The sequence below is a fragment of the Odocoileus virginianus genome, unplaced genomic scaffold, assembly GCF_023699985.2.
Source record: "Odocoileus virginianus isolate 20LAN1187 ecotype Illinois unplaced genomic scaffold, Ovbor_1.2 Unplaced_Scaffold_14, whole genome shotgun sequence".
NCBI lineage: Eukaryota > Metazoa > Chordata > Mammalia > Artiodactyla > Cervidae > Odocoileus > Odocoileus virginianus.
Window position 1 is genome coordinate 928,405 of NW_027224276.1, and position 27,892 is coordinate 956,296.

Below are 27,892 nucleotides of genomic sequence, written 5' to 3' on the forward strand. Positions count from 1 at the left end.
TCAGGTGGCCAAAGTATTGGAGTTTCAGCTTCAGCATCAGTCCTTCCAATGAATATTCAGGACTGATTTCCTTTAGGATTGACAGGTTGGATCTCCTTGCAGTCCAAGGGACTCTCAAGAGTCTTCTCTAACACCACAGTTCAAAAGCATCAATTCTTCAGTGCTCAGCTTTCTTTATAGTCCATCTTTCATATCCATACATGACATTTAATGAAGAATTAACATCAACCCTTGTCGAACTCTTTCAAAAAACAGAAGAGGAGAGAACACATGCTAACTCATTCTATAAGATCCTGATACCGAAGCCAGAAAAAGATACTGCAGGAAAGGGAAACTACACATTAATATGCTTTATGAATATAGATGTAAAAATCCTCAACAAAATACTAGCAAACCAAATTCAGCAGCCTATTAAAATCATTACATGCTATGACCAAGGGGGATTTATTCCAGGAATGCAAGAGTGGTTCAACATAAGAAAATCAATCAAACAACCTAAATGTCCATCAATAGACAAATGGATAAAGAAAATGTGATACACACACACACACATACAAATGAATGAATACTACTATTTCCTAAGGAAAGAAGGAAGGAAAAAGAAGGAAATCCTACCATATGTGAACTGAAGGGCATTATGCTAAGTGAAATAAGCCATATAGAGAAAGGCAAATAATATATGATCTCGCTTATATGTGGAACCTGAAAAAGAAAGCCCAAAGTCATAGAAAAAGAGATCAGATTTGTGGTTACCAGCGGCAGCAGGTGAGGAGTAGGGGAATTGGATGAAGGTGGTCAAAGGCACAAATATCCAGTTATAAATAAATAATGTATAAAGTAACTTCAGACCAAGGAAAATTAGCAGGGATGAAAAGGGATAGAAAAGATGGTAAACATGACAAGAAAACATAGCAATCTTTAAATGTGGATGCACCTAACATCAGAGCTTCCAACTGTACAAAGCAAAAACTGATGGAACTAAAAGGGTAAACAGATAAATTCTCAATTATTCTTGGAGACTTCAACACATCTCTCTCAGTAATCAAGAAAATAAGTAGATGAAAAATTAGCAAAGATATAGATTATCACTAATCAACATGATTAAACTGAAACTGATAGAACATTCAACCCAACAGTAGCAGAATACACATTCTTCTCAAGTTCACAACACAAAATTATCAAGATAGACTAAATCCCATGTGAAAAAACCAAATCTTAATAAATTTTAAGTGAAACCAAAAACTGTTCTTTGAAAAGACCAAATTGATAAGATGACAGCAAGAATGACAATAAAAGATACAAATTACTAATATTAAGAATAAAAATGAAAAAAAATAACATCAAATTAAAAATATCACTAAAGACCTTATGGACACTAAAAGGATAATAGAGGAAAACTACAAACAACTCTATGCTCATAAGTTCTACAACTTAGCTAAAATGGACCAATTCCTTGAATATCACAAACTATCAAAACTTACCCAAGACAAAATAGAAAATCTGAATAATTCTATATCTACCAAAGAAAATAAATCCATAGTTAAAACCTGAAAAGAAATTCCTAGGCCTGGGTGGTTTCACTCAAAAATTCTACTAAACATTTTAAAAAACCCACTAATTCTATATTATCTCTTCTAGAAAATAGAGGAGGAACATTTCCCAACTCATTCTTTGAGGCCAGCACTGATTGCCCTGATACCAAAACTAAAATATGAGAAAAAAAATTATAGACCAATATCCCTCATGAACAAAGACACAAAAATCCTCAGTGATATACTAGTAAATCAAATCCAATAATATGTAAAAATAATAATACATCATTAGCAATTAAGGTCTATCTGTGATTTCAATTCTGTGATATTTGAAAATCAATCAATGTAACCTATGACAGTAACAGATTAAAGGAATAAAACAACATGATTATATACATTGGTGGAATAAAAACACAAAAATTCAACACCCATTCATTAAAAAAAAAAACTCAGCAAAAAAGGAATGGAAGTGAACTTCCTTACCTTGATAACCTATACAGATAACATCATAATAGTGAAAAGATGATTTCTCCCTTAAATTGGAAACAAGGCAAGGGTGTTAGTTCACTCTCACCACATTGTGCTTGAAAATCCTAGCCAGAACAAAAAGGCAAGAAGGAAAACAAAGATTGGAAAGAAAGGAATAAAACTGTCCTTACTTGCACATGACATGATCACAATCATCTAGACAAAAAAATACAAAGAATATACCAAAAAAGAAGCTATGACAAACCTAGACAGCATATTAAAAAGCAGAGACATCACTTCTGCCAACAAAGGTTCTATAGTCAAAGCTATGGTTTTTCCAGTAGTCATGTATGGATGTGAGAGTTGGACCATAAAGAAGGCTGAGCACCAAAGAACTGATGCTTTCAAATGTGGTGCTGGAGAAGACTCTTGAGAATCCCTTGGACTGCAAGGAGATCAAACCAGTCAATCCTAAAGGAAATCAACCCTGAATATTCACTGGAAGGACTGATGCTGAAGCTGAAGCTCCAATACTTTGGCCACCTGATGTGAAGAACCAACTCACTGGAAAAGACCCTGATGCTGGGAAAGATTGAGGGCAGGAGAAGAAGGGGGTGACAGAGGATGAGATGGTTAGATGGCATCACCGATTCAATGGACATGAGTTTCAGCAAACTCCAGGAGATAGTGAAGGATGAGGAACCATTTTGAAATTTTTCAAAGAGGTTGGAGGAACATATCATGCACACAAATTAGAAGATTCAACATATCTAAGGTTACAATTCTCTTGCAGTTCTTGTGTAAAATGTTTCGGTGGTCCCTCAAAGAGTTAAACACAGAATTACCATAGGACTGAGTAATTCTAGTCCTGGGTATATGTCCAAGAGAAATGAAAACATGTGTCCACACAGAAACATGCACACAAACATCTACAGCAGTGTTATTCATAACAGCCAAACGGTGGAAATAACCGAAATGCCTACCTGAAGATGAATGGATAAACAAACATAGTATATCCATACAATGAAATACTACTCAACCATAAAAAGAAACAAAACACTGATATGTCCTATAACTTGGATGAACCTTAAAAACATTATGGTAAGTGAAAGAAGCCAGACACAAAAGATCACATACTATATGATATATCCATAATAGGCAAATCCACATGGACAGAAAGCAGATTAGTGGTTACCAGGGGATGAGATGAGTAGGGACATGGGACACAATTATTTAATGGATCCAGGGTATTTTTCTGAGGCCACGAAAATATATTGGAAACAGAGAGAGGCTGTGGTTGCACCACACTGTGAATGCACTAAATATCACTGAATTGTAAACTTTAAAAATGTTTATAATTATATATTTCATGTTTAATTATATATACATATGTGTGTGTTTAGCTATATATTTCACCTTGATAAAAAATAAAGATCACAATTCTCTCTGAATTGATCTATATAGTTAACATAATTTCAACCAAAATCCTAGCAGAAATTGTTGTAGATTCAGACAAACTGACTCTTAAATTTTATGGAAAGACAAAATTGAAGATGTCGTATTACTTGATTTTAAGAATTACTATACGGCTTCCCTGGTGGTCTAGTGGTTAAGAATCTGCCTGCCAATGCAGGGGACACAGGTTCGATCCCTGGTCCAGGGAAGATCCCACAGGCTGTGGAGCAACTAAGCCCATGTGCCACAACTATTGAAGCCCGCGTCCTAGAGCCTGTGCTCTGCAACAAGAGAAGCCACCTCAATGAGAAGCCAGCACACCACAACGAAGAATATACCCAAATCTCCACAATTAGAGAAAGCCTGTATACAGCAACGAAGACCCAGTGCAGCCAAAAATAAATAAATCTTTAAAAAAAAAGAATTACTATAAAGCTTCAGCAATCAAGACAGTGAGGTTTTGACAAAGGGATTGATAACAAAGATCAATGGAAAAGAACAAATCAGAGACAGAACCACACAAATATGGTCATTCCACTTTTGACAAAGGTACAAATGCAAGTCAATAGAAAAATAAAAATAAAAAATCACCTTTTCAAGAAATGGTCTTGAAACAAGTGGACATCCATATGCCAAAAAAAGGTTCACCTAACCTAAACGTCATACGTTATGTGAAAATTTAGTCAAAATGGAACACAGATAGAAATGCAAAACCTAAAACCATACAGTTGTTAGGTTAAAAAAGGAGAAAACTGCAACCTGAGTTTATAGAAAGAGTTGTTAAATAAAAGCATAAGCCATGAAAGATAAAACTGATAAACTAGACTTTTTAGAATGTGAATGTGTTTAAGAAAGTCATAAGAGAATGAAATACAAGCCACAGAGTGGGAGAAAATATTTGCAAATCACATACCTGACAAGAGACTTGAATCCAGACTATATAAAGAACTTTCAAAGCTCAAGTTAAACAACCTAATTTTTTAAAAGGCAGTAGTTGTTCCAAGTGTCTGTTTAAAGACATTTCAAAAAAGAGTATATGAGTAGCAAATAAATGCATGAAAAGATGTTCAACATAATTAGCCATTAGATGAGCCACAAAATGAGATATCACCATACACTTATTAGGATGACTAAAATAAGTGTACTAACAATACCAAGTGCTGATGAGTATGCGGAACAACTGGAACTCTCACATATTGCTGGCGGGAATGTAAAATGGCACAATCACTGGAAAACAGTTTGGCAGTTTCCAATAAAGTTAAAGCATCTATTGCCCACACTGTTCAGGAATACCATTGCTAGGTATTTACCCTAGGGAAACTCATGTTCACACAAAAGCCTGCACACAAATGTTTACAGCAGCCCAACTCATAATTACCCAAAGCTGTAAACAATCCAGTGTCCTTCAATGGGTAAACTGATAAAGAAACTGTGTTAGAGGAATTTCCCTGGCAGTCCAGTGGTTAGGACTCTGTGCTTCCACTGCAGGGGGCATGGGTTTGATCCCTGGTCAAGGAACTAAGATCCTGCATGCCACATGGCTCACCCAAAATAACAAAATGAAACTGTGGTAGAGCCATACAATTCTTCAATTAAAGAACAAGCTATCAATATGCGACAACATGGATGAATCTTAAAGGCATTATGCTAAGTAAAAGAGGTCAGTCTCAAAATATTACATACTATATAATTCCTTTATATGACATTCTGGCAAAGGCAAAATCACAGTGATGGAGAACAGTGGTTGCCATGAGTTTGGGGTAGAGGGAGGGCATGACTACTAAGGGATAACATAAGAGACTTTGGAGGGGTTATATTCTACTCATCGTGGTAGTAGTGGTGATCATGGTGGTTACAAGAATCTAAGCATGTGTATATCAACAAAGCCAATTTTACTTAAATGCTAATTTAAAAAATAAAATTTAAAAAATATTTTATCAAAAGGGAACACAGACCGAAAATACATGAACAGAGCTTTCAACTTAAGATGTTGTACAAAGTGCATTAAGAAAAAGGAATAAAATAAAACCAGAAATTGTGTGTGAAGTTGCTTCAATCATGTCCAACTCTTTGTGACCCTATGGGCTGTAGCCCGCCAGGCTCCTCTGTCCATGGGATTCTCCAAGCAAGAATACTAGAGTGGGTTGCCATGCCCTCCTCCAGGGAATCTTCCTGACCCAGGGACTGAACCTGGGTCTCTTTTGTCTCCTGCATTGGCAGTGGGTTCTTTAATACTAGCGCCACCTGGGAAGACCCAAATATAGCTAATTTTAAGACAGAAGTATCAATTCTAAATCAGTAATTCTATTAATGTAAATCACTATTAGCAAATTAAGAGAAAAACTGTGTGTTTATATCAAAAGATGTCCCCCCAAATCTGATAAAACCTAATTCCACTCCAAATTTTAAAACAAACAAAAACCTCTCAAACTATAGATAGAGACTCTCCTAAACTTCATGACAGTAGTCTACCAGAGACCTACAGAGCCCTATATATTGATTGGACAAACACTGGCAACATTACCTGTAAAGTCAGAAACAACATAAGGATGCCCCCACCACCTGTAATAAAACTAGAAAAATCTAGAGGTATGAATACCAGAAAGAAAGGACGTGTTATGGGATAACTGTGTCCTCCCTCCAAAATTCGTATGTTGAATTCCTAACTCCTAGTACTTCAGAGTATGACTGTATTTGGAGATAAGGCTTTGAAAGAGATAATTAGATTAAAATGAGGCCACTACGGTGGGCCCTTACCCAATCTGACTGGTCCTTTTTAAGAAGAGATTGGGATATACAGAGGGACAACAAGAGCCCGTATGCACAGGGGATGACCACGTGAAAATGTAGCAAGAGGGAGATCATCTGCAAGCCAAGGTGAGTCCTCAGGAGAAAGCAACTCTGCTAATAATTTGATCTTGGACTTCTAGCCTCTATAACTGTGAAAAGAATAATTTCTATTGTTCTGTGGGCTTCCCTGGTAGCTCAGCTGGTAAAGAATCCACCTGTAATGCAGGAGACCCTGGTTTGATTCCTGGGTCAGGAAGATCCCCTGGAGAAGGGATAGGCTACCCACTCCAGTATTCTTGGGCTTCCTCGTTGGCTCAGATGGTAAAGAATCCACCTGCAATGTGGGAGACCTGGGTTCAATCCCTGGATTGGGAAGATCCCCTGGAGAAGGGAATGGCTACCCACTCCAGTATTCTTGCCTGGAGAATTCCATGGAGAGAGGAGCCTGACAGGCTACAGTCCATGGGACTGCAAAGAGTTGGACATGACTGAGAGACTTTCACTTCACTTCACTTCAAGCCATCCAGTCTGTGGTATTTTGTTATGACAGCCCTAGCAAACTAAGATAGAGGACGTAGATCACCTACTTCAAGAGCCCAAGACAATTACCTGAAAAACTAACAGAACTAACAAGAGGAATAGTAAGGCAACACAGGAACAATATAGAAAAATCAACTATTTTCCTGCATACTAGCAACAGCCAATTGGAAAATATGATAGATAAAAGAGTGCCATTTTCAATGGGAATCAAACTATAAAATAAAATACAAAGTAATAAACTGAAGAAGAGATATACAAGAAAGCCTGAATAGAGATAGACCAGGTTTGAAGACAAAAGGACAAGATGGCCTGTTTTGTGACTATTCAAAGGTAAATGGCAGAATGACAGCAATGTCATCCAGAAGTTGCATTGGTTCAAAAGCAATTTTCCCTGGCATGTTGTTTTTAACCAATCAGTGGTAAGTTTTTTCACATTTCAGAGAAAACCTATATATGAAGATCTACATGTAAAAGTTAAAAATCCTGCAATAGTGCCTCCTATCAGGAAAGGCAAATGGTGGCTTTGTTTTCTACAAAATTAAGCTCCAGTGGGCGAGGAGGATGGTGGAAAGTGCACATGAAGAAGTTGTGAAGACACTTCTCCCTATGTCTGAAAACAACAACAAAGACTGCTGATGACTAGGCTCTAGATCAGATTTTAATTTAATGAAGATGCTATCTATCTTGAGCAAATACCCTCAAGAACCTACTTCTAAAAGAAGCCCAGGCAGAGTTTTAAGGCTACAAAGGATCCACTGATTACCCAGTACAATACTGGGTGCAAATGCAAATGGGCTCAAACTGGGCAAGGATTACTTAAGGTAATCTTATTAAGGTTAGTTCCCCAACCCTAACTTAATAAGGTTAGTTTCCCTAACCCTAATCCTATAGGTCAATGTGATTGCTAAAGGTAGATTGAGTAGCCAGGGAAACTTGGCAACAAATTAAGACCAATCACAGTACAACACAGAAATAAATAATGGACTTGCTGAACATCCTTGTTCTCCTTAGGAGAACTTGCTTGGTAATGTTGCCAAGTTCTGCAGAGGGGATTTGCCCTACCAGACACAAGGCCTGTAGTAACTAACCTATGAGGTAGTGCCACAGGAATGGACAAATCGGTTTTATGGAACAGAGTATTATTAGTAATATCTAACACACAGCACTTATTATGTGCTAGGCAATGTTCTAATTGCTTTATGTACAATTCATTTATTCCTCACAACAATCTAAGAGGTAAGTACTATTAAAACAGAGAAGTTAATTAGCTTGTGCAAAGTAATATAGCTATTTAGGAATAGAGCAGAAAAACAAATTCAGGGAATTCCTTGAAGTCCAGTGGTTAGGACTCTGTGCTTTTACTGATGAGGGTATGGGTTCAATCCCTGCAGGGAACTAAGATCCCACAAGCCACTCAGCACCCCATCCCCTAAGGAAAAAAAAAGAAAGAAATCCACACATATAAGGAAATTTAGTTTAAGACAGAAGAAGAGCTTCAAATTAGGGGATAATTGATGAACTAGTCAATAAATGGTATTGGGGCAAATGACTATCCATGTGGAAAATAATAAATTAGATTCTTACCTCTCACAATTCATAAAACTTAATTCCAGAAAAAAACTAAAATTTTAACTTCTATATACTTTTTAGGTGAAAATGTAAGAAATTTTCTTACCAAAACATAAAATACAAATAGTTAATAAAGACGACTATGTAAAAACTGAAATCTACTACACACTAAGATATAAGTAAAATTAAAATACAAGCAACAGACTAAAAGAAAATATTTTTCAACACTTGCAGAATATATAAAAAACACTCCAACAAATTGAAAATATATAAAGAATTCTTATAAATCAATAAGAAAAGCTAACATTCTAAAAATAAGTGAATAACAGTAATTAATTCACAGGAAAGGAATAAGGAGAAGTCAATAAACATATAAAACAAACTGTGACACCAGTTTTTGCCATCAGATTGGTTAAAAATTAAAAAAGCTGATAACATCCACTGTTAGTAAGGCTGTAGGGAAACAGGTATTTCTCATACACTGCTCATATACTGACCCTTGTGGAGGGAATTCAGCACCATTAACATTTATTTTGTATATACCCTTCAATTCAGCAGGTCTAGCTACCTTAGAGAAATGCTAACTGGCACTAAAAACAAAAGGTTATTTACAAGAATTTTCATAATACTAAAAATTAGAAACAACCTAAATGTTAACCTGTAGGGGACAGGTAAACATATGATGGTACACCTATGCTTCAGACTACTATGCAGCAGGTAAATCTCAATGCATTGATGAAGTAGACCTCTACGTACTGATGTTGAAAGAAATCCAAGAAAGTTGTAGAACCACATACACACAAAACAAAACTATACCTCTATTTATGTCTACAAATGGGCATAAACACAAAAAATTAAAAGGTATACTTCAAACTGATAATAAAGGTTACCTTTGGATAACTTCCTCAGAGAGGGAAGAATGTTAGTCAAAGGGAATTTTTGCTTTCTCTGTCCTAATTTTGGTCAACTAGGATTACTTTTTAAAATAATGTTAAAATGAAAACCTACAACTTAGTTGCACTATAAAAAAAAGTGCTTTATACACTGCATACTGAATACATTTTAGTTTTAAAAAGGAGTCATCTATTAAATGTGAAAAGCCCACTAAAAAGTCATCATGTACCTTTGCAAGAGATGAACTGAACAACACATAACACAAATGATACAGGTAATGGAAGTAAAGGGGCTTCCCTTGTGGCTCAGTGATAAAGAATCCATCTGCCAATGCAAGAGACATGGTTTCGATCCCTGGATCAGGAAATCTGCTGGAAAAGGAAATGGCAACCCACTCCAGTATTCTTGCCTGGGAAATCCCATAGACAGAGGAAGCCTGGCAGGCTACAGTCCATGGGGTTGCAAAGAGTCGGACACGACTGAGCAACTAAACAATAACAAATAGAAGTATAATAGGCAAGAGGGAAAAAAGAGTCACCTGCAGTGACAACTGGACAATGCTAAAAATGGATAATAGCTACTATTTAAAAAATTTACTTATTTAAATTTGGCTGCACTGGATCTTTATTGTGGCAGGCAAGATCTAGCTCCCTGACCAGGGATTGAACTCAGGCCCCCTGCATTGGGAGCACGGAGTCTTAATCACTGAACCACCAGGGAAGTCCCTATAATAGCTATCATTTTTTTAGGGCCTCCCATAAGCAAGACACTGTGCCAGGTAGTCTGTACATCAACTTGTGAGATACTCCCATTTTACAGATTAAGAAAATACAGCACAGAGAAATTGAGTATCAGGCTTATGGCCAGGCCTTTGCTCACTACAGATTGTCCTGGATTGGATTTGGGATTGAGATTGGGGCTAGGGGGAGCCCTCCTGGCCTTGACGCCAGTGCTCAGCTGCCCTTACTATACTCTGCATCCTTGAAGCATGCTCCCAAGCTGTCCTGTTCATCAAGACTGGCGTTTTCCTCCTCCTCCTCGCTTTCAGTTTTCCAGTAGGCTGGCCGCTTGATGGGCCGCTTCCCTGGCGTGCGCTGGGAAGCAGGACTGCTAGACACTGTGCCCAGCCCACTGCTGGAGCTCGTGCTGCTTCGGTCCTGCCCCCCGGTCCACCAGGCCTGCAGGCTGGAGGTAGCTGGTGAGGATGATGAGGATTGCAGGTTGGCCATGCACAGCATGCCCTGGATAGCCTCCTGAGTGCTGGGAGAGGCAGGAGCCTCGCTGTAAGGGACAGAGGAGAAATGCTGAAGGAGTATCTCTACTTGTCAGAGAAAACTAGTCATCAGAATAGTCAGGGAGGAGGGACAAGAGCTGCCTGGGTCAAGGTGGGAACAAGCAGGAGAGAATCATCCCAAGTGAAAAACTATAAACCAAACTAAAGATCAAAATAGTATCAAAGACTATTTCCATAAAAAGGCCAGTCCTTCTTGACTGAAGTCTCTCCATAGACAGCAGGCAAGGTGGCAAGAACAAGGGTGCACCTCCCTTCCTATTCACATATGCTGCGTTCTTTTTTTTAAAAAGAAAAAAAAAAAAAAACGAGATCCAGAAAAGGCCCAGCTCTCCTTCCATGCCTCTTCTGACTTCCAAAGAACCCCAAACTCATTGCCCTTGAAGGCTGTACATCCTTTCTAAGTCAGATCTTAAATATCTTGGGACAGATTTCATGTCTACTTTATTCTTTCAGCCCAAATGCCCTAGATAATTCTTTGTCGCTTTAAATGACTCAATTAATATCTACTGATTGGCTGACCTAGCCAAAGGTGGCAGGTAGGGGTGTGTGTTGTCTGATCACCTAGAAAGGGGAGAACAAAGCCAGTACTCACGTGAGGGCAGCATAGTCAGGTCCCCCCACCTGCCTGCTGGCCTTGAGCAGATCAAGAATTCCACCGGCTCCACTCCCATTTCCAAGCTTGCCTTCGACCCCTTCTACAAGGTCCTCATCTGTTGTATAGTCCTCCTGTTGGAGAAAAAGGATATCACCTCAGCTGCCCAGGCCCTAATATACAGTGGACACTAATATATTCTGAGCACCAAGTATCTACCAAGTACTAAGCAGAATATTTGTTTTTTCATCTTAGTCTCTGAAGCATCTTTGTGAGGCAAGTACTAACTCCCATTTTACAGATAAGGAAACTAAGGTTCAGTGAAGTTAAATATGTATGTAAAGTCACAATCAGATATTCCAAATCAGATACTCTTTCTACTACATCACACTGCCTTTTATTCTACTTTATATTAAAGATTTTTAAAATATTTCAACTAAAGTATAATCTTCCATTTATATGTTCAGGAGCACTTAGCACACAATCTTTCACTTTATAAATATTTTAGGAACTGAATGCATAGGATGTCTCCCCCAACCTCAATTAAAATGACAAATCATATTCTGGTTTTGTAACCAGAACAAGCAGAAGATAAGAAACAGGGAAGGCTCCTACCTCAATGTCAAACTCAACTTCTCCTGGTTCACGAACTCGATTGGGGTCAGAGCAAGGCTTCGCACGAGGCAGCTTTCGGGGAAATTCTAGAAAGCAATAGAATGTACTTACCATGAAGCTAAGGTTAGCATCTGAGCCAAATACCCAGGAGAAAGAGAATAAAACTATAATTTTCCTGAAAGTAATGACCACAGATAAGTAATTTAAGGAGGTTACGAATTAGTTTATAAATTAATCTCCAGAGCAAAGAAAGCCTACAGAGCTGGTAAATCAGAAAGCCAACAAGCTCAGGCCTAAGGTCTTGAGTCTACTGAAGGGACCAAAACCAAACTGAAATGGGCAGGGCGAGAAAGAAAAAGAACAAGTACACACTTGGTCTTATTATCAGGGTCGCCTTCTCCTTCCCCAGTCTCTCATCAATCTGCAGTTCATCATCTGAATCCAAGTCCAATTCATCCTCCATCACCTGTTCTGACACCAGCCTAGCCTTGTCTGCCTTCTTCGCGATCTTCGCTCGCCGAGATTTGGATAAGCTCTTCACCCTCTTGGTACTGGAGAGAGAGTGAAGGAGAACATAAAAACAGTCTCACACAAAGGCAGTTCTCTCCAAACTGATCTATAGATTCAATGCAATCCTATCTAATCCATCTAGTTTTGTGCAGATTAATAAACTGATACTAAAATGTATATGGGCATACAAAGGATATGTACATGGCCAAAACAATTTCAAAAAAGAACAAAGCTGGAGGACTTATACTACTCAACTTCAAAATTTACTATAAAGCTACAGTAATCAAGGTAGTATGATATTGGCTTAAGGATAAAAATGAATGGAACAGAACTGTGAATCTAGACCTAAATCCTTAAATTTATAGTCAACTGATTTCTGACAAAGGTGCTTAGGCAATTCAGTGGAGAAAGAATAGTCTTTTTAACAAATGACACTGAAATAAGTGGATATCACATGCAAAAAAAATGAATGTGAACTCTTACCTTATATCACACACAAAAATTAACTAAAAATGGATCATAGATCTAAATGTAAAAGCTAAAACTATAAAACTTCTAGAAGAAAATGTAGGAAAATACCTTGTGGCCTGGGATTAGGTAAAATTCAAAACTTTTGTGCTTTAAAAGACATCATTAAGAAAATGAAAAGACAAGCCACAGACTGGGAGAAAATATTTGTAAATTATTTATCTAGAAAAGGATGTGTATCCAGAATATTTAGATAACTCTTAGAACACAACAAAGACAAACAAAACGAATTAGAAAGTAAGCAAAAGATCTGAACAGACATTTCTCTAAAGTTGATACATAAATGTCCAATAATCACACGAAAAGATGCTCAACATCATTAGTCATTAGGGAAATGCAAATTAAAACCACAATGAGATACCACTTTACATCCATCAGAATGACTGTAATAAAAAAGACGGGCAATAACAAGCATTAGCCAATATATGGAAAAACTCATAATTGCTGGTGAGGGTGTAAAATGGTAGATGCTTTGGGATAAATTTTGGTAGTTACTTAAAAAGCTAAACAGAGTTACCAAATGACCCTAAATTTTATTCCTAAGTGAGAAACAAAAACATGTCCACACAAAAACTAGCATACAAATGCTCAAAAGCACCATTATTCATAACAGTCAAAAAGCATAACCAATCCAAATGACCATCAACTAGAGAACTGATAAAGTAAATGTGGTAGATTCACACAATGAAATACTATTTAGCAATAAAAAGAAATCGATTAATGATACATTCTACATCATGGATGAACTTTAGGAACATGTTAAGTGAAAGAAGCAGACACAAGAGACTACATTTACATAGGAACTAAATGACTTCTATTTATATGAAGTATCTAAAAAGGCAAATTCATAGTGATAGAAAGAAGATTAGTGGTTGCCTGGCTCTGGGGAAGAAAACCAGGACTGAATGTAAGTGGATATGAGTGATCTATTTGATGTGATAGAAATGTTCCAAAATTGGATTGTGGTGACAGTTGCATATTCTTTAAGTTTACTAAAAGTCATTTAATTATACACTTAAAAAAGGTTAATTGTATCTGAAAAAGACACGTGCACCCCAATGTTCATCGCAGCACTGTTTATAATAGCCAGGACATGGAAGCAACCTAGATGCCCATCAGCAGACGAATGGATGAGGAAGCTGTGGTACATATACACCATGGAATATTACTCAACCATTAAAAAGAATTCATTTGAATCAGTTCTAATGAGGTGGATGAAACTGGAGCCCATTATACAGAGTGAAGTAAGCCAGAAAGATAAAGACCATTACAGTATACTAACACATATATATGGAATTTAGAAAGATGGTAACGATAACCCTATATGCAAAACAGAAAAAGAGACTCAGATGTATAGAACAGACTTGTGGACTCTGTGGGTGGGATGTTTCAAGAGAACAGCATTGAAACATGTATATTATCTAGGGTGAAACAGATCACCAGCCCAGGTTGGATGCATGAGACAAGTGCTCGGGCCTGGTGCACTGGGAAGACCCAGAGGGATCGGGTGGAGAGGGGAGGTGGGAGGGGGGACCGGGATGGGGAATATATGTAAATCCATGGCTAATTCATTTCAATGTATGACAAAAACCACTGCAATGTTGTAAAGTAATTAGCCTCCAACTAATAAAAATAAATGGAAAATAAAATTAAATTTAAAAAAAATAAAAATAAATAAAAATTTTAAAAAAGGTTAATTGTATGATATGTAAATTATATCTCAAAAAAAGTGTTAAAATATATAAAGCAGAAAGAACTCAAAAGTAGCTTAAATCTTAATAATTCTACCAAACATGGTAAACAATGTTAACCAGTACAAACTGCTCAAATAAGCCTTGTAAGTCAAGAGAAACCAGTTTTTGGTAAGTGAGTATACATTCAACAAATAGTCATTTGGTGAATTGGCTTTTAGTGAATTAGCTGTTTTCTACCTCAAAGGGTTGCTGGGAGGATTAATGAGCTAATGTAGAGACTGACATATAACAAGTGGCCCAATGGTAGCTAATCTTTTAGTTCTCTGGGTCTCACTTTCCCACATTAGTAAAATAGGGATAACAACACTTACCCCTAATGGTTGTTGTAAGGACTAAGTAATATATGTAGATTGCTAACATAGAGTCTGACACAGAGCAGGTGTTCAATAAATGGTAGCTATTCAACCTTGATCTTTTATTAACTTCTAATTATGAAAAATGTCAAACATATACAAAATATTAAAAACTCCCATGTATCTAGGACCCAGTTAAGTTTCAGTAATTATCAACATACAGCCAATCTTGTTTCATTTGCACCTCAGCCCCCACAAAACATGGCACTATTCTGGAGAAAAGATCAGACATAATAAGTATCATATCATCTGTAAATATTACTGTACCTTGACTCCCTAGGTTCACTTAGCAGCAGCCTCTAGTAGGTGGAAGGAAGTACTAGAAGCAGCACAAGGAAGACTGATGAGGAAAGGGAAAACGTCTCATGTCCTTAATAACCGTTACAGGCTGGAACCTAGGGACTTTCAACTTTCTCTTCCCCAGCAGACTAACCATAGGTTCTAGACAAAGACAATGCTCAGTCTATCTTATTCTTCAGTAACTACATTTTCAAATCACAAAAATAGTTCTGTTGCTTTCAGAATCTGCCCTGCCTTCACACCACTTATCCTGTATTTCCCAGCCAGGTAGACTTACTATACTCACCCTTGAGATCTGAAAACAATCGTTTCTTACAAAAAGGCTGTAAGGTATCCTTTTCCCTTGTGTTCCTACACTGTTCATACTCTATACTTAGCTCTTGACTGCTCCTGTCTGGTGTTCTGAGTGTCCAGAAAATAACTTTTACCATCTTCCTCTGCCTCCCTACATGTTTGAGGATTTCTGACAACCTAGTTAGCTTCTGGCCATACCCACAACTATCATCATCATCACCACCACTGTCATCTTTCATTTTCAAATTCATTATTACATTTATAAAATCAACCATTTATTAAACATTTACTATGTGCCAGGACCTGCAATAAGCACTTTACATACAATACTTCATTTAGTCCTCCAACAACCCTAAGATAAGTTTTATCTATAGAACAGATAAAATGAAGACAGAGATGCAGATATGTTAATTAGCTTGCCATAGGGAATATGTGTCAGAGCTGGAATTCAAATTCGGAATTGTCTGATTCCCAAGCCCAAGCTTTTTGTCAAGATATGCTTTTATTCTGTTAGAAAACAGTCTGCTAAAAATTATTTTGAGAAAACTAATATATACTCACTGTACAAAATTCAAATACTTGAAGTGAAAATTTCCTCTCTTGCCTCCCCTATCCTACTTTCCAGAGATAACTACTGTTATAAGTTTGGTGTGACAAGCGTAAAATATGTAACAAATATTGATATATTTATTTGTGTGAATGTGTATAAACATCTCTGGAAGGAAAGCACTGACACTGGTGTTCCATGTATGCAAAGGAAAACTGGACAACAGAGAAGGGTGGGAGCAAAATTTTTTCCTATGTATTCTTTCATACTTTTTGAATTTTAAACTGCATAAATTTTAAACCTCTTTTAAAAAGTTAAATTAAAAATAAAGGCAAGGGACATCCTGGTTGCCCAGTGGTTAACAATACACCTTGCAATGCAGGGAATTCAATCCCTGATCAGGAACTAAGATTCTACACGCCACAAAGCCACTAAGACCACACACAACTACTGAGCCCATGCGCTCTGGAGCCTGTGTGTCTCAACTCGACAGCACACATTCTGCAACTAAGATCCAATACAGCCAAATAAATAGATTTAACCAATATAGCCAAATGTAAAAGACTATATGTTACTTTTTTACATACACACATATGCATACATGCCTTTTAAAAAAATTAAAATGAACTATTCCCATATACTATCTTGCAACCTGATTTTTTCACTTAAAATGTATCTTGGAAATCTTTTCACATCAATAGATACTAAACTCACTCTTTTTAAGTTACACAGTATTCTATTCCATAGATGTACCATAATTTATCCAACCCTTATTAATGGACGCTTCCAACTATTTACTATTACAATGATATAGTGAACACTGAATATTTCTCTTTACACACCTGGCAAATATTTCTGCAAAATAAGTTCCTAAAAATTGAATCACAAAAGGTATATAAAAAACTAATGCTCTTAACCAGTATATTATTTTTTATTCCTGCCAACAGTTCTGATCTACTGACTTGATGAAATTTCTAGAACTTATACAAGATTTTTCTCAGAATTGCCAATTAGTTCCAGACCTCTCCTCTTACCCACTCCCAACACTACCATGGTGGTCTGTACTAAGCAATGTTTTCTGATAATATCTGGGTATTTCCCAAAGTACAGTCCCTCCCTCACCCATGTCCCAGCCCCAGGTCCCAATTCCATGCCTTGTCTTAATGGCATATTGCTACCGAAAATCCCAGCATCTCTGCTTCTTCTTCCCACCTCACCTGCCATTAGACATCAATAAGGCCAGCGGGCCCTCATTCCCATCAAGGTCCAAGTCTGGTGAGTCATCATCTGAGTCATTCAAGCAGGTGCCAGTGATGTTGAACTGCAGGAGGAGGAGGCTCAGTTGTCACCTGTCTGGAACTCCCATGTGAATCAGAATAACCAGTTCCCTCTGGTTTTACTGGTGGAGTTCACTATCAAAACCACCTGAACCAAGGTCTTCAACTATGCTGTCCCCCCACCCCCAACCCAAATGGTCACAAGAGCAGAAGGTTGAGAATGTATGGCTGGTTCAGGGGAAACCTATCAATCTTGCAAAACATGTTCCCTAAAAGGAGGGTGGAGCATCTTCACATGACCATGGAGGTTACCACAATCTTTAAGCAAGGTGGGGCCCTGGAGGAGGACTTTTCTAAAAAGTCTGTTCAAGACTCCAACCTGCCACTCATATACCATGTACTCAAGTATCATTCTTATCCTAGCATTTCAAGATCAGCTCAAGTGTCATGTTTTCTGAGAAGAGCTCCTGACCATCATCCCTACCCAGATACAATCATCCCCTCCCCTGTGTCTCAGGGTCCCACACTCACACTTAATTGTGGCATCCACAACATCTCATTGCACTCATTTCTTTTTATGCCTATCTTTCTCACTAGCCTGTTGGCCTCTTGAGGGTTATTGTCTGCAGCAGCTATCACAGTGCCCAGCATAGACAAGGTCTCAATAAATGCCTGTTAAGTGAGTGGGACTGGTAGCCAAACACCAGGGGCCCTAAGGGAGGTGGGAGGACAGGAGAGCCTTTACTTTTGATACTCTGCTCTTCCAAGGGACCCAAAAGGGTTGGGCTGAACCCATTGGCCAGCACCCACCTTTGCTTTCTGGGAAGAGCCTGTCTTCAGTGCCTGATGATTGTATGTATCCATGAGATTATAGCTCAATTGGCCAGCAGGCCCCAAGGCTGAGCTCTCCTTGCCCTTTCGCTCTGCCTTCTTGAAGAATTCCTTGGGCTTCAGGCCTTTCTTCTTTGAACCACTTTTGGAGGGCAGTGACAGCCTGGACATGGATACTGAAGTGGAATGGGCTGGCCTGGTTAAGGGAATGGAGCCGGCTGGGAAGATCCTCTGCAGCCCAAAGATATTGCTCGTCTTCCCAACGTTCTGTTGGAAGATATCCTACAAGAGTGTTAGGACATGAGGGGTTAGAGCTTACTCAAGGGTTCTTTCTACACTAAGAGCAGAGGTCTGTTCATGGCACTGGTGGTACTGCCATGAAGGGGCTTAAAGATGCTCCACATAGGCACTTATGCACACCCTAGTTTTTGCACAATAAGTCATCAAGAATTTACCGGGTGGCATTTCTTTACCCAGCCATTGACGAGTAAGAAGACGAGCAGAGAAAAAGCCCAGCACTACTATCAAAATTGGAGAGAAAAGACTCCAAGAGCAGCTGACATGAGACAGAAAATAGAGTACTAAAATGTGTGGTTCCAACTCTAAGGACTACAGGATTTAAGAGAAGAGTGCTTCTAGTTCTAAATCTGCTACTCATTAGCTCTGTGACCAAGGGTAAGTTCTCTGATTACTCTGGGGATCTGTTTGCTCAGCTGTAAATTTAAAGGAGCAGACTGGAAAAGATGTTCTGTGGCTTCTTTGAACTTCTTGGGAAGAGCCCTGGGGATTGGAGGTAGGTGGAAGGCAAATAAGAGAAGCAAGTGGGGTTCTAAGCCTCCCACCTTCGTAACTGCTACTTATTCATAGTAGTTATGCTTCAATTGGTTGCATATATTGAGCTTCCACATAAGCTTTCATTTGAAAAAAAGGATTTCACTTCTTCAAAACATTTGAAATTCAGTGAAAAAGATATGATCCACCTCTAAGTCCTCTTCCAACCAGCCCAAAGTTCCGTGTATACAAAACTTATATAGCCAGAGAAAAGACAGGCATTTTAACTAAACCCTGATGGATTCTGACAGATGGAAGTGGAAGAAAATGAGGTAGGAGGCGGGCAATGTAAGCCATGGTGTAATGGTGCAGGCAGTGAAACATGCTGCAAGAGGTGAGGCTAGAAGTCCAACTTCCCAGTAGCGCACTCTGACCACCCTTTAGCATGTTTAGTGCCTAGCTTCTGAGCTAAAGGAAAGTTGAAACTTCAAGTCCCATTCTCCTCTGGTGCCTCTGCTACTTCACCAGCCCACACTGAGTTCTCTCTTCACTGCAAAGTCTAGTAACAACAATGGCTCACATTTATTGAGTACTTACTCTGCCAGGCACTGTGCGAGGGGCTCTACATAATTAGATAATTATAACAAAACTCTGAAAAGGTGGTATTGTCGCCACTTTACAGATAAGGATACTGAGGCCCTGAACGGCTAGCAAGTGACAGAGCAGGAACCAGAACCCAAGTTTCTCTGAGTCTCTTACCACTACACCTCACTGCCTCGTGGTATATGCCACCTGTTGAAACATGGCTTTGTAATCATCTTCAACCCGGGAGAACTGTCATTTTGTAGAATGCAGAGACTGAGTCAAAATATTAATAACAACAACTACTACTATGACCTCCACCACCCACAACCACATGACCCACCATCAGAATTTATTGAGCACCCACTATCTGCCCAGTCTTATACTTTTTGCTCAACCTATATTACCTTATTCAACCCTCTTAACAATCCCTCAGTAGTTATTAGCTATAGCCACTTTAGAGATGAGGAAACTGAGGCTCAGGCAGGTTAACTTTGCCCAGGGTACTCTACTAGATTGTGAGTTCTTCGTGGGCAGGCACTGTAGTTATTTATGTGTCCTAAGCACCTAGCCCAACATGTGGCATACTTGAGGCACATAATAATTATTTGAATGAATGAATAGGGTCCTTGGTGTGGTCTTCTCAATCCTTCCCCTGAGCTCCCATGCCAGCTGCAAAAGCCTGACCTGCCACTTGAGTCTTAAGCCCTTTCCAAACGCCTTCCCTGTTCCCATGCTCCTTACTTCCACCAGGCGGATCTCCCTAGCCAGATCTTTAATGAGCTGAACAGTCCGCACTGTCTCTGGGATTTCATCCTCGTGGTCTGGCAGAGCCTGTCAAACAAAAGGCATGAGAAATAGATCCACACATAAGAAACAACTGATTTTCAACAGTTACCAAGGCAATTCAATGGAGAAAGGGTAGTCTCTTTAACAAATGGTACTTAGACTGATCAGATATCCACATGCAAGAAAAGACCTTCATTCTATATTTTGCATCAGATATACACAGACTCAAAATGGATTATAGAATTAAATGCTGTAACTAAAACTATAAACCTTTAGAAGGAAAGAGAGGAGAAAATCTTTGTGACCTTAGGTTAGGCAAAGATTTCTTAGGACATAAAAAGTTATGAATCATAAAAGAAAAACTGATAAATTAGACTTATTAAAAAAACACTGTTAAGGCAAACCATTGACTGGGAGGAAATATTTGCAAAACATAAAGGACAGTGTCAAGAGATGTGAGGAACTTAGTTGTGGGCTTGAACCATACCCCCCTCAGAAAGTCAAGAATCTCAGGAAGAACCCAGCCTCTTCACTCGTGAGCACAGAACTCAGTGCTGAGCAGCTATAGGCCCACAGCTAGCCCAACAACAACCCAGGGAGGGACCTGTTGGTTATCGCTTTTTTAATTCATTAATGATTTTATTTACATCTTTACGCAGACAGACCTCTTTTCCTCTGTGATTTCTTCTACCAGTTTTGACGTGAATTCTGTATCCAGAGAGTACTGATAAAAATTCCTCAGCATTTCTTCCTTGCTTCCCATGGTTTAACTCTTTCAATCATCTGGAATTTATTTCAGTGGCTGGGCAGCAATGCGGACTGAGAACCCATGTGACCCAACTGGATAACCCTGACAGCTCCCTCCTCCCAGCCCAGGGGCTCTGGAAAAGTGAAGGAGCAAGTGTTTCTCACGGAAGTCATTTGCACTTCACAAAAGTTTTCTTCCATGAGTGTGGGCTCTTCAGTTCTATGTCCTCCTCTCTTCCAGCTCCCTCTGGTCACACTGTCTAGAGCCATTCTTTGGTCCTTGAGGCCATCCTGGCCCAGGACATGAGTGCTCAGGACCTACCCACCTCCCTCCCTTAAAGGTGTTCCTGAGACAGAGTCAATCAGAAGTTCACTTCATAGAAGGGTCTGGTGGGATGCAGTCAGAAATGAAACCCAAGGCAGCCACACCTGAGGGATGTGGCAAAACAGAATCGAAGGCTAAAGTCCAGGTGCAGGTGACTCCATGGAGCAAGAGAAGGCCCAAAACATGAAGTCCAAGAATATTTGAGGGGAAGGTTGTCAACAGAAAAAGGGGAAATTGAGCAAATTAAGCCTTCAGTGGCTGAAGAGTCTCCTCATACTACTATATGCAGGGGAAGGAATCTACACGAATATCAGAAGTATAAAAGAATACATGTAAATCCATGGCTAATTCATTTCAATGTATGACAAAAACCACTGCAATGATGTAAAGTAATTAGCCTCCAACTAATAAAAATAAATGGAAAAAATAAAAAAATAATTTAAAAAAATAATATATTGATATTTCCTTTTTTGCATTGCTTAAAATTGTTTTTTTTTTAAAATAAATCCAACTTTTTGAGTAGGTAATCCATTCACATAGCTCAAAAATCAAACAATATAAAAAGATATATATTGAAAAGACTTTGTCCCTGCCATCAACCCCTCTAGCCCACCCCAACAGGTAATCACTTTTATTACTTTCTTCTGAATCCCTCCAGATTGTGTTTTCAGGCAAATACAAGCACATACAAATATAGTTCTTGTCCCCTCCCCCCCTTTACACATAAGGCAGCCAGCACACTATACACACAGTTAGACACCTTTACATGATAAATTCTAGAGGTCTTCCCAAATCAGTACATAGACAGCTTCCTTAATTTCTTTTATAGTTGTTTAGTATTCAATTGGAGAGATGGATATTGGTATATTCCTAAAAAGCCATTTTGGCAGCATGCATCAAGAGTCTTACATTTTTCATATACTTTGATTTAACAACTGCTCTTCTAGGAATCTATCCTGAAGAAACAATCAAGAGATGAAGGACAAAGACTAATGCAAATAGATATTTACTTCACGATTTTTTAGAACTATCCCCCAAATAAATAAATAAAAAGGAAGCAACAATAAACAAGTGGTTAGGTAAGGATGTTACATCCCAACAAAAGAATATCACGTAACTATCAATATTTCTGGAGAACTTGGTGACACAGAAAAATTAAGATAAACCAATCAATTCAGATACAAAATTATATGTACAGGGTGATAGCAATCATGCTTTAAAAATGCATATTACAAAAAAAACAAAATATATCCACATGTTAATTCCCTCTGTGAGTGTTAAAATTACAGGTGAAGTTTTTCTTTCTTAATACTCTTCTGTCCTCCACTCTAATGCCAGGAGCCCACAAACCTCCCTGGTATCTTCTACCTCCCCAGAAGATCTTCCCAAAGCCAGTCCCTACTGACAGTAGACCTCTAAAGTAGATAGAGAAATAAGTATATTTACTTCTTTCTTTGTCCAGGCTCTAAAGGCCAAGTTCAGGGCTTTACCACCATGGACCAGGTAGGAGGCAGGGTGTCTCCTGTTTTCTCGCAAACCTACCGGGGGAAAGAGGAAGGTACAGTGTCAAAGAAACCATGCAGGGAAGTGAAGGACTTTTTACTTTTTTCAGGCAACCAGAGAAAATGTTCAAGGTTCTGAGAACAACTCCAGATCTCAGTTCTTATAATGGTGTTCATTTTATGAGTACCTTGACATCTACTATCTCATTGAATCCTATACCCAACCCTGTAAGCCAGATATCATCTTCATTTTATAGTTCAGAAAATAAGGCCCAGAGAGGCAAAGAATACAAAGGCCACACCTGGTAAGTGACAAAGCCAAGACTGAAACCACGTCTGTCAGAATCTGACACCTGTCTTCCTTCTACACTACTCTGCCCCTTGGGTTTCAAAATATGAACACTCAAGAGGACCATGATTGCCACCTACACAGATCTGAAGAGCCATTAATGCCTTTTTCTGAGTTACTCCAGGAGGAGATTATAACAAACATCCAAATTTAGGCTCAAAAAAGAGTTTTCTACTGAACTAAGCTGTTCAGAACAGATAATAAGCAGTTAGTCATCTAGCCCCTGAATGAACACTTACATGACAGTCTATCTAGGTGGCAGAATAAGGGCTTGAAGTATTGCATAAGAGACTATACTCATTGGCCTCTGAGGTTCTTTGTAACTCTTTCTGGCCAAGTCACTTGGGAAATCTCAGGTCTGAGTAAGGGAGCCACTCTATTTCAGAGCAAACCAGGAAAAAAGAAACCCAGTAGGCTGGCTTCTACTTGGGCTGATACCCAAGACCAAACCAATGAAGTCTGTGTAGGACTGGGCCTTGTCCCCAGGAGATGGATATCCAGAGAACTCTGACACTATTCAGATTGAGTTTCTTATTTTAAGAATAGGAATAATTTTACTGTGATCCAATTTTCTCAGCTCCTTTTACTAAATAAGATATTTAAAATCCATGCCTTGCCCTACATTATACTTAGTAAAAAAAAAGCCAATTTCAAAAGATCACAACATTCAGTTCCATTTTTATAACATTCTTGAAATGACAAAATTAGAGAGATGAAAAACAGATCAGTGGTTTCCTGAAGTTATGGATAGTTCAAGGGGAAAGAGTGGGTGAGATTATAAAGGGGTAGCACTACAGAGATTTTTGTGGTGATGGAAAAGTACTGTATCTTGATTGAGGTGTTGGTTATAAGAACAGGGCAAAAAGGGCAGTTGGCAAAGGGCTCCATACCTCGAAAGATATCCAGAATGTGCTTCCCCACATACCAACAGATGGTCTCAAAGTTGGGGAACTTGAAGAGGTCTGCTGTGCTCAACCGCTTCTCAATCTCATAGGCTCTGGAGGAAGTAGTTACAACAATAACAATGATGAGGATACTGTTTACTGGGCATCTACTATGTATCAGGTATTGTTCTGGATGCTTTGCATCCATTATTGCTAATCCTCACAACTATCCTTTAAGACTTTACTTTGTGGGTTAGGAAATTTGAGCTCAAAGATTATGTGACTTGATAGTCACATAACTGTTAAGTGAGGAAGAGGTATTCATCCTCCACTGAACATCAACAGGAACCAGTATCCATTCCTTTATGATCATCTTGCCTCCTTCTATGTTCTACTCCTAACTACAGGGGAGAACTCAAGGACTCTTGCAGATGGAAATGGCCAACTTGGGATCACCAGAGCTTCAGGACTCACTTGAGCTGCATTTCAATATTAAGGCTGTGTAAGAAGTTCCCTCCAAAGGCAAGGCAGTCCACAGGGGTCAGCACAGCATGAATCCATCCTGCAGTGTAACAAGGCAAAAATCATAGCTGGCAAGGGGCCTTTCTTCCTTTGGACATCTACACTGCCCACTCAGCTCAAACACAATACCTTAGAGCATCTAGTCTGGCAGTAACTCAGAATATTCTAGGTTCTTCCACATTCCCAACACCCATCCTGGCCAAGTCTGCCATCATTATAACCCTGTACTGGACCAACCTATAGGGTTAATAAACTCCTTCTACATCCTCCTCTCTATACTTCAAAATCTCTTCGGTGCCTCACCTATCCTCTCTCTTATCAATAAGAAAGGCATCATCTCCATGCTATGACTACCTCTTCGAACTCTGCCCTAAGTAAAACAAAAAGCTTTTGTGTTAGACCTGGGTTCAAATCCTGCCATTTTCTAGCTAAATATCCACTTCACAGGTTGATTGCGAAGAAACTAAATTATTTTCCTTGCCCTTGACCCTATACTGCCTTCTAGGACCTCCTGATTTTCCTTCTTAAATCTCTCTCATATTCATCTCCTCTTCTTCATCCATCCATCCTAATGGTTTGGTTCAGATCCCTCATCATTTCTTACTTATGCTACTTACAACAGCCTCCAAACTGTCTCCTCTAATACCAGTGGTTCTTTAAGGGGTAATACAGGGAATCCTGGGGCTCCTAGAGCCTCTTTCAGAGCATATGCAAGGTCAAAACTATGTTCATAATAATACTAAGATGTTATTTGTCTTTTTAACTCTCATTCTCTCATAGGTATACAGTGGAGTTTTTCAAAGGCTATAGGACATGATATCATAACACACAGAGGCAGATTTGAGGGCCTTAAGTTTTCTATTAACCCAAACACTAAAAATATTTGAAGAAATGTAAAGGTCAACCTTTAAACTAAATTTTTAGTTTGAAAATAGTTATTTTCCATAAAAATTGTTACTTATGCTAACATATAATGGGTTTATTCTTGTTTTTTCTCAATGAACTAATAAATATTTTGGAATTATCAGTTTTAATTTATAATGTGGTAAATATGAATACATATAAACCACATAAAAAAAAGTTCTTTGGGATCCTCAATAATATTTAAGGGTATAAAGAGATCCAGAGTCTGAAATGTTTGTAAACCACTGATCCACAACAATCTTGATCTCTGAAGTCTGTCTTCCAAATCCCAATCCTAAGTGATATATCCAAAATACAAATCTGCCCATATCATCTCTTGCTTGAAACTCTTCAATGAAATGTACATCCACAGGAGAATAGATAAATTGCTGTAGAGTGGAATAATAGAAAGCAAGTAAAATGAATGAGCGATAGCTACACGTATCAACAGGATCTCACAATTATAATGTTCAGAGAAAAATGTTGAGAAAATACATGTAATATGATTCTATTTATATAACAAAAACATGTGAAACAGAGACTTCCCTAGTGATTGGAGGTTAAGACCACACCCCCTCCCCCCCAAAAAATCATGTAAAACAATACTATACACTGCTTAGTTGCTTAGTAAGGCATTACCTATGTAATAAAGGGATAAAAATGCAGGAGAATGATATCATCAACTTTAGGACAAGGGCTAGCTCTGAGAGGGCAGAATGGGAAATTGAGGAGAGATATATAGAAGGCTTCAAATATGTTTGCAATATATTATATTTTTAGTTAAGTTATAAACACATAAATGTTCACTATATTATTCTTTATATCTTTTGCTTCATCTAAAATATTTCATTAGAAATTAAACAAATAAATCTTTAATAGTCCCCAGTTGCCTCTGAAGTAAGTTCAGCCTGCAAATCTTTTCAGCTTCATCTGCTCCCAGCCTTTGGTCTTTAGGCTCTAGTATTCATAAACTGCTTCACACATGTTTGCTTTGCTTATGCCTTTCCCTAATCTGAGAGGTCTTTTATGCCTTTATTTCCTTTATCAGTACCTACTTACCCTTCAGGTGTCACTCTTCTGAGAAGACTGTTACAAACTTCTGGCCAGACTAAGTGTTCTTCTCTGTGCTCCCCAAACTTCTGGTGAATACCTCTATTGTGTCTATTAGAACATTATACTGAAATGGCCTATACATATCTTTAATCTCTAGCACCTAGCACAATGTTGGGGCAGAGAGTAAACATGAAATGCTTGTAGAACTAAGCAGATTGCCCCCAGTTGTGGGAATATGTACCAAGAAGCAAATGAATCCAACTCAAATCTCTGGTAGACAAATTCAATTTACCAGTTGCCAAGTGTCCAGTGTAAAAAAAAACCAACCATGTGAAACTCAGCAAAGAATTTAAAGATGGGTAAATGAATGCCTGGGAATACAAAACTATAAAGAGGAAAGCATATGGGTATGGGGGTGGGGGGTGTGACTTGCCTTAAACATTCTATAAAACCAATGTAATCAAATCAAGATAAGAATAAACAAATAGATCTGAGTAACAGAAAAATAACAATATAATGTTAGACAAAGATGTTAGAGTTATATGACATGAATTTTAAAGCAGTCATCATAAAAATGCTTCAATGAACAATTACAAACATGCTAGAAACAAGCAAAAGAAGTAGAGAGAGAAGCCATAAATAAACAAATGGAAATTATAGAACTAAAAAAATACTTCATCTGAAATATATAATGAAACAATGGATTCAACAGAAGAATGGAGACAATGAAGAAAAGAATCACAGAATTTTAAAACAGGGCAACAGCACCCAACATAAAAAAGAGAAAGGAAACAGACTGAGTGAAAAATAAACTCAGGAACCCAATAAGGAACCTACTGTATATGTATAGCACAGGGAACTATATTCAATATCTTATAATAACCTATAATGGAAAATAATCTAAAAAGAATATATATACATAAAATTTAATCATTTTGCTGTATACCTGAAACACTGTAAATCAACTATATGTCAGTAAAAATTTTTTAAAAGACCAAAAAATAAAGAACCATACAATGGGACATAAAAAAAGTCTCAGGAACCTGTGAGATTACAGCAAAATGTGTCATATTCATAGCATCAAACACCCAGAAGAAAAGTTAAAGAGTGTGGGGATGAAAAAGTATTTGAAGAAATAATAGCTAAAAACTTCACTAATATGGCAAAAGACATAAACCTACAAATTCAAGAAGCTCAGTGAACACATAATAGTATAAACCCAAAGAAATCCACACATTATTGTCAAATTGCTGAGAAACTAAAAAAATATTGAAAGTAGCAAGAAATAACACATACTGTAGAAAAAATAATTTGAAGGATAG

The 27,892-nt window shown here is 38.2% G+C and overlaps 1 protein-coding gene across 7 annotated transcripts in view; it reads right to left on the reverse strand.

Moving 5' to 3' along the window:
• Window positions 1-27,892, reverse strand: part of PHF8 (PHD finger protein 8) — a 99,123-nt gene that overhangs the window by 21,821 nt on the left and 49,410 nt on the right. For 6 of the 7 annotated variants that reach the window (XM_070462809.1, XM_020876654.2, XM_020876659.2 and 3 more), the window contains exons 9-18: window positions 24,567-24,654; window positions 24,099-24,205; window positions 22,804-22,895; window positions 20,241-20,330; window positions 18,123-18,425; window positions 17,253-17,356; window positions 12,122-12,300; window positions 11,750-11,835; window positions 11,135-11,268; window positions 10,216-10,529 (exon numbers count right to left, since the gene is read on the reverse strand). In XM_070462809.1, the coding sequence (XP_070318910.1) occupies window positions 10,216-10,529; window positions 11,135-11,268; window positions 11,750-11,835; window positions 12,122-12,300; window positions 17,253-17,356; window positions 18,123-18,425; window positions 20,241-20,330; window positions 22,804-22,895; window positions 24,099-24,205; window positions 24,567-24,654 (1,497 nt within the window). The remainder of the gene's footprint in view (window positions 1-10,215; window positions 10,530-11,134; window positions 11,269-11,749; window positions 11,836-12,121; window positions 12,301-17,252; window positions 17,357-18,122; window positions 18,426-20,240; window positions 20,331-22,803; window positions 22,896-24,098; window positions 24,206-24,566; window positions 24,655-27,892) is intronic. The other variant, XM_070462810.1, reaches the window with a different exon arrangement.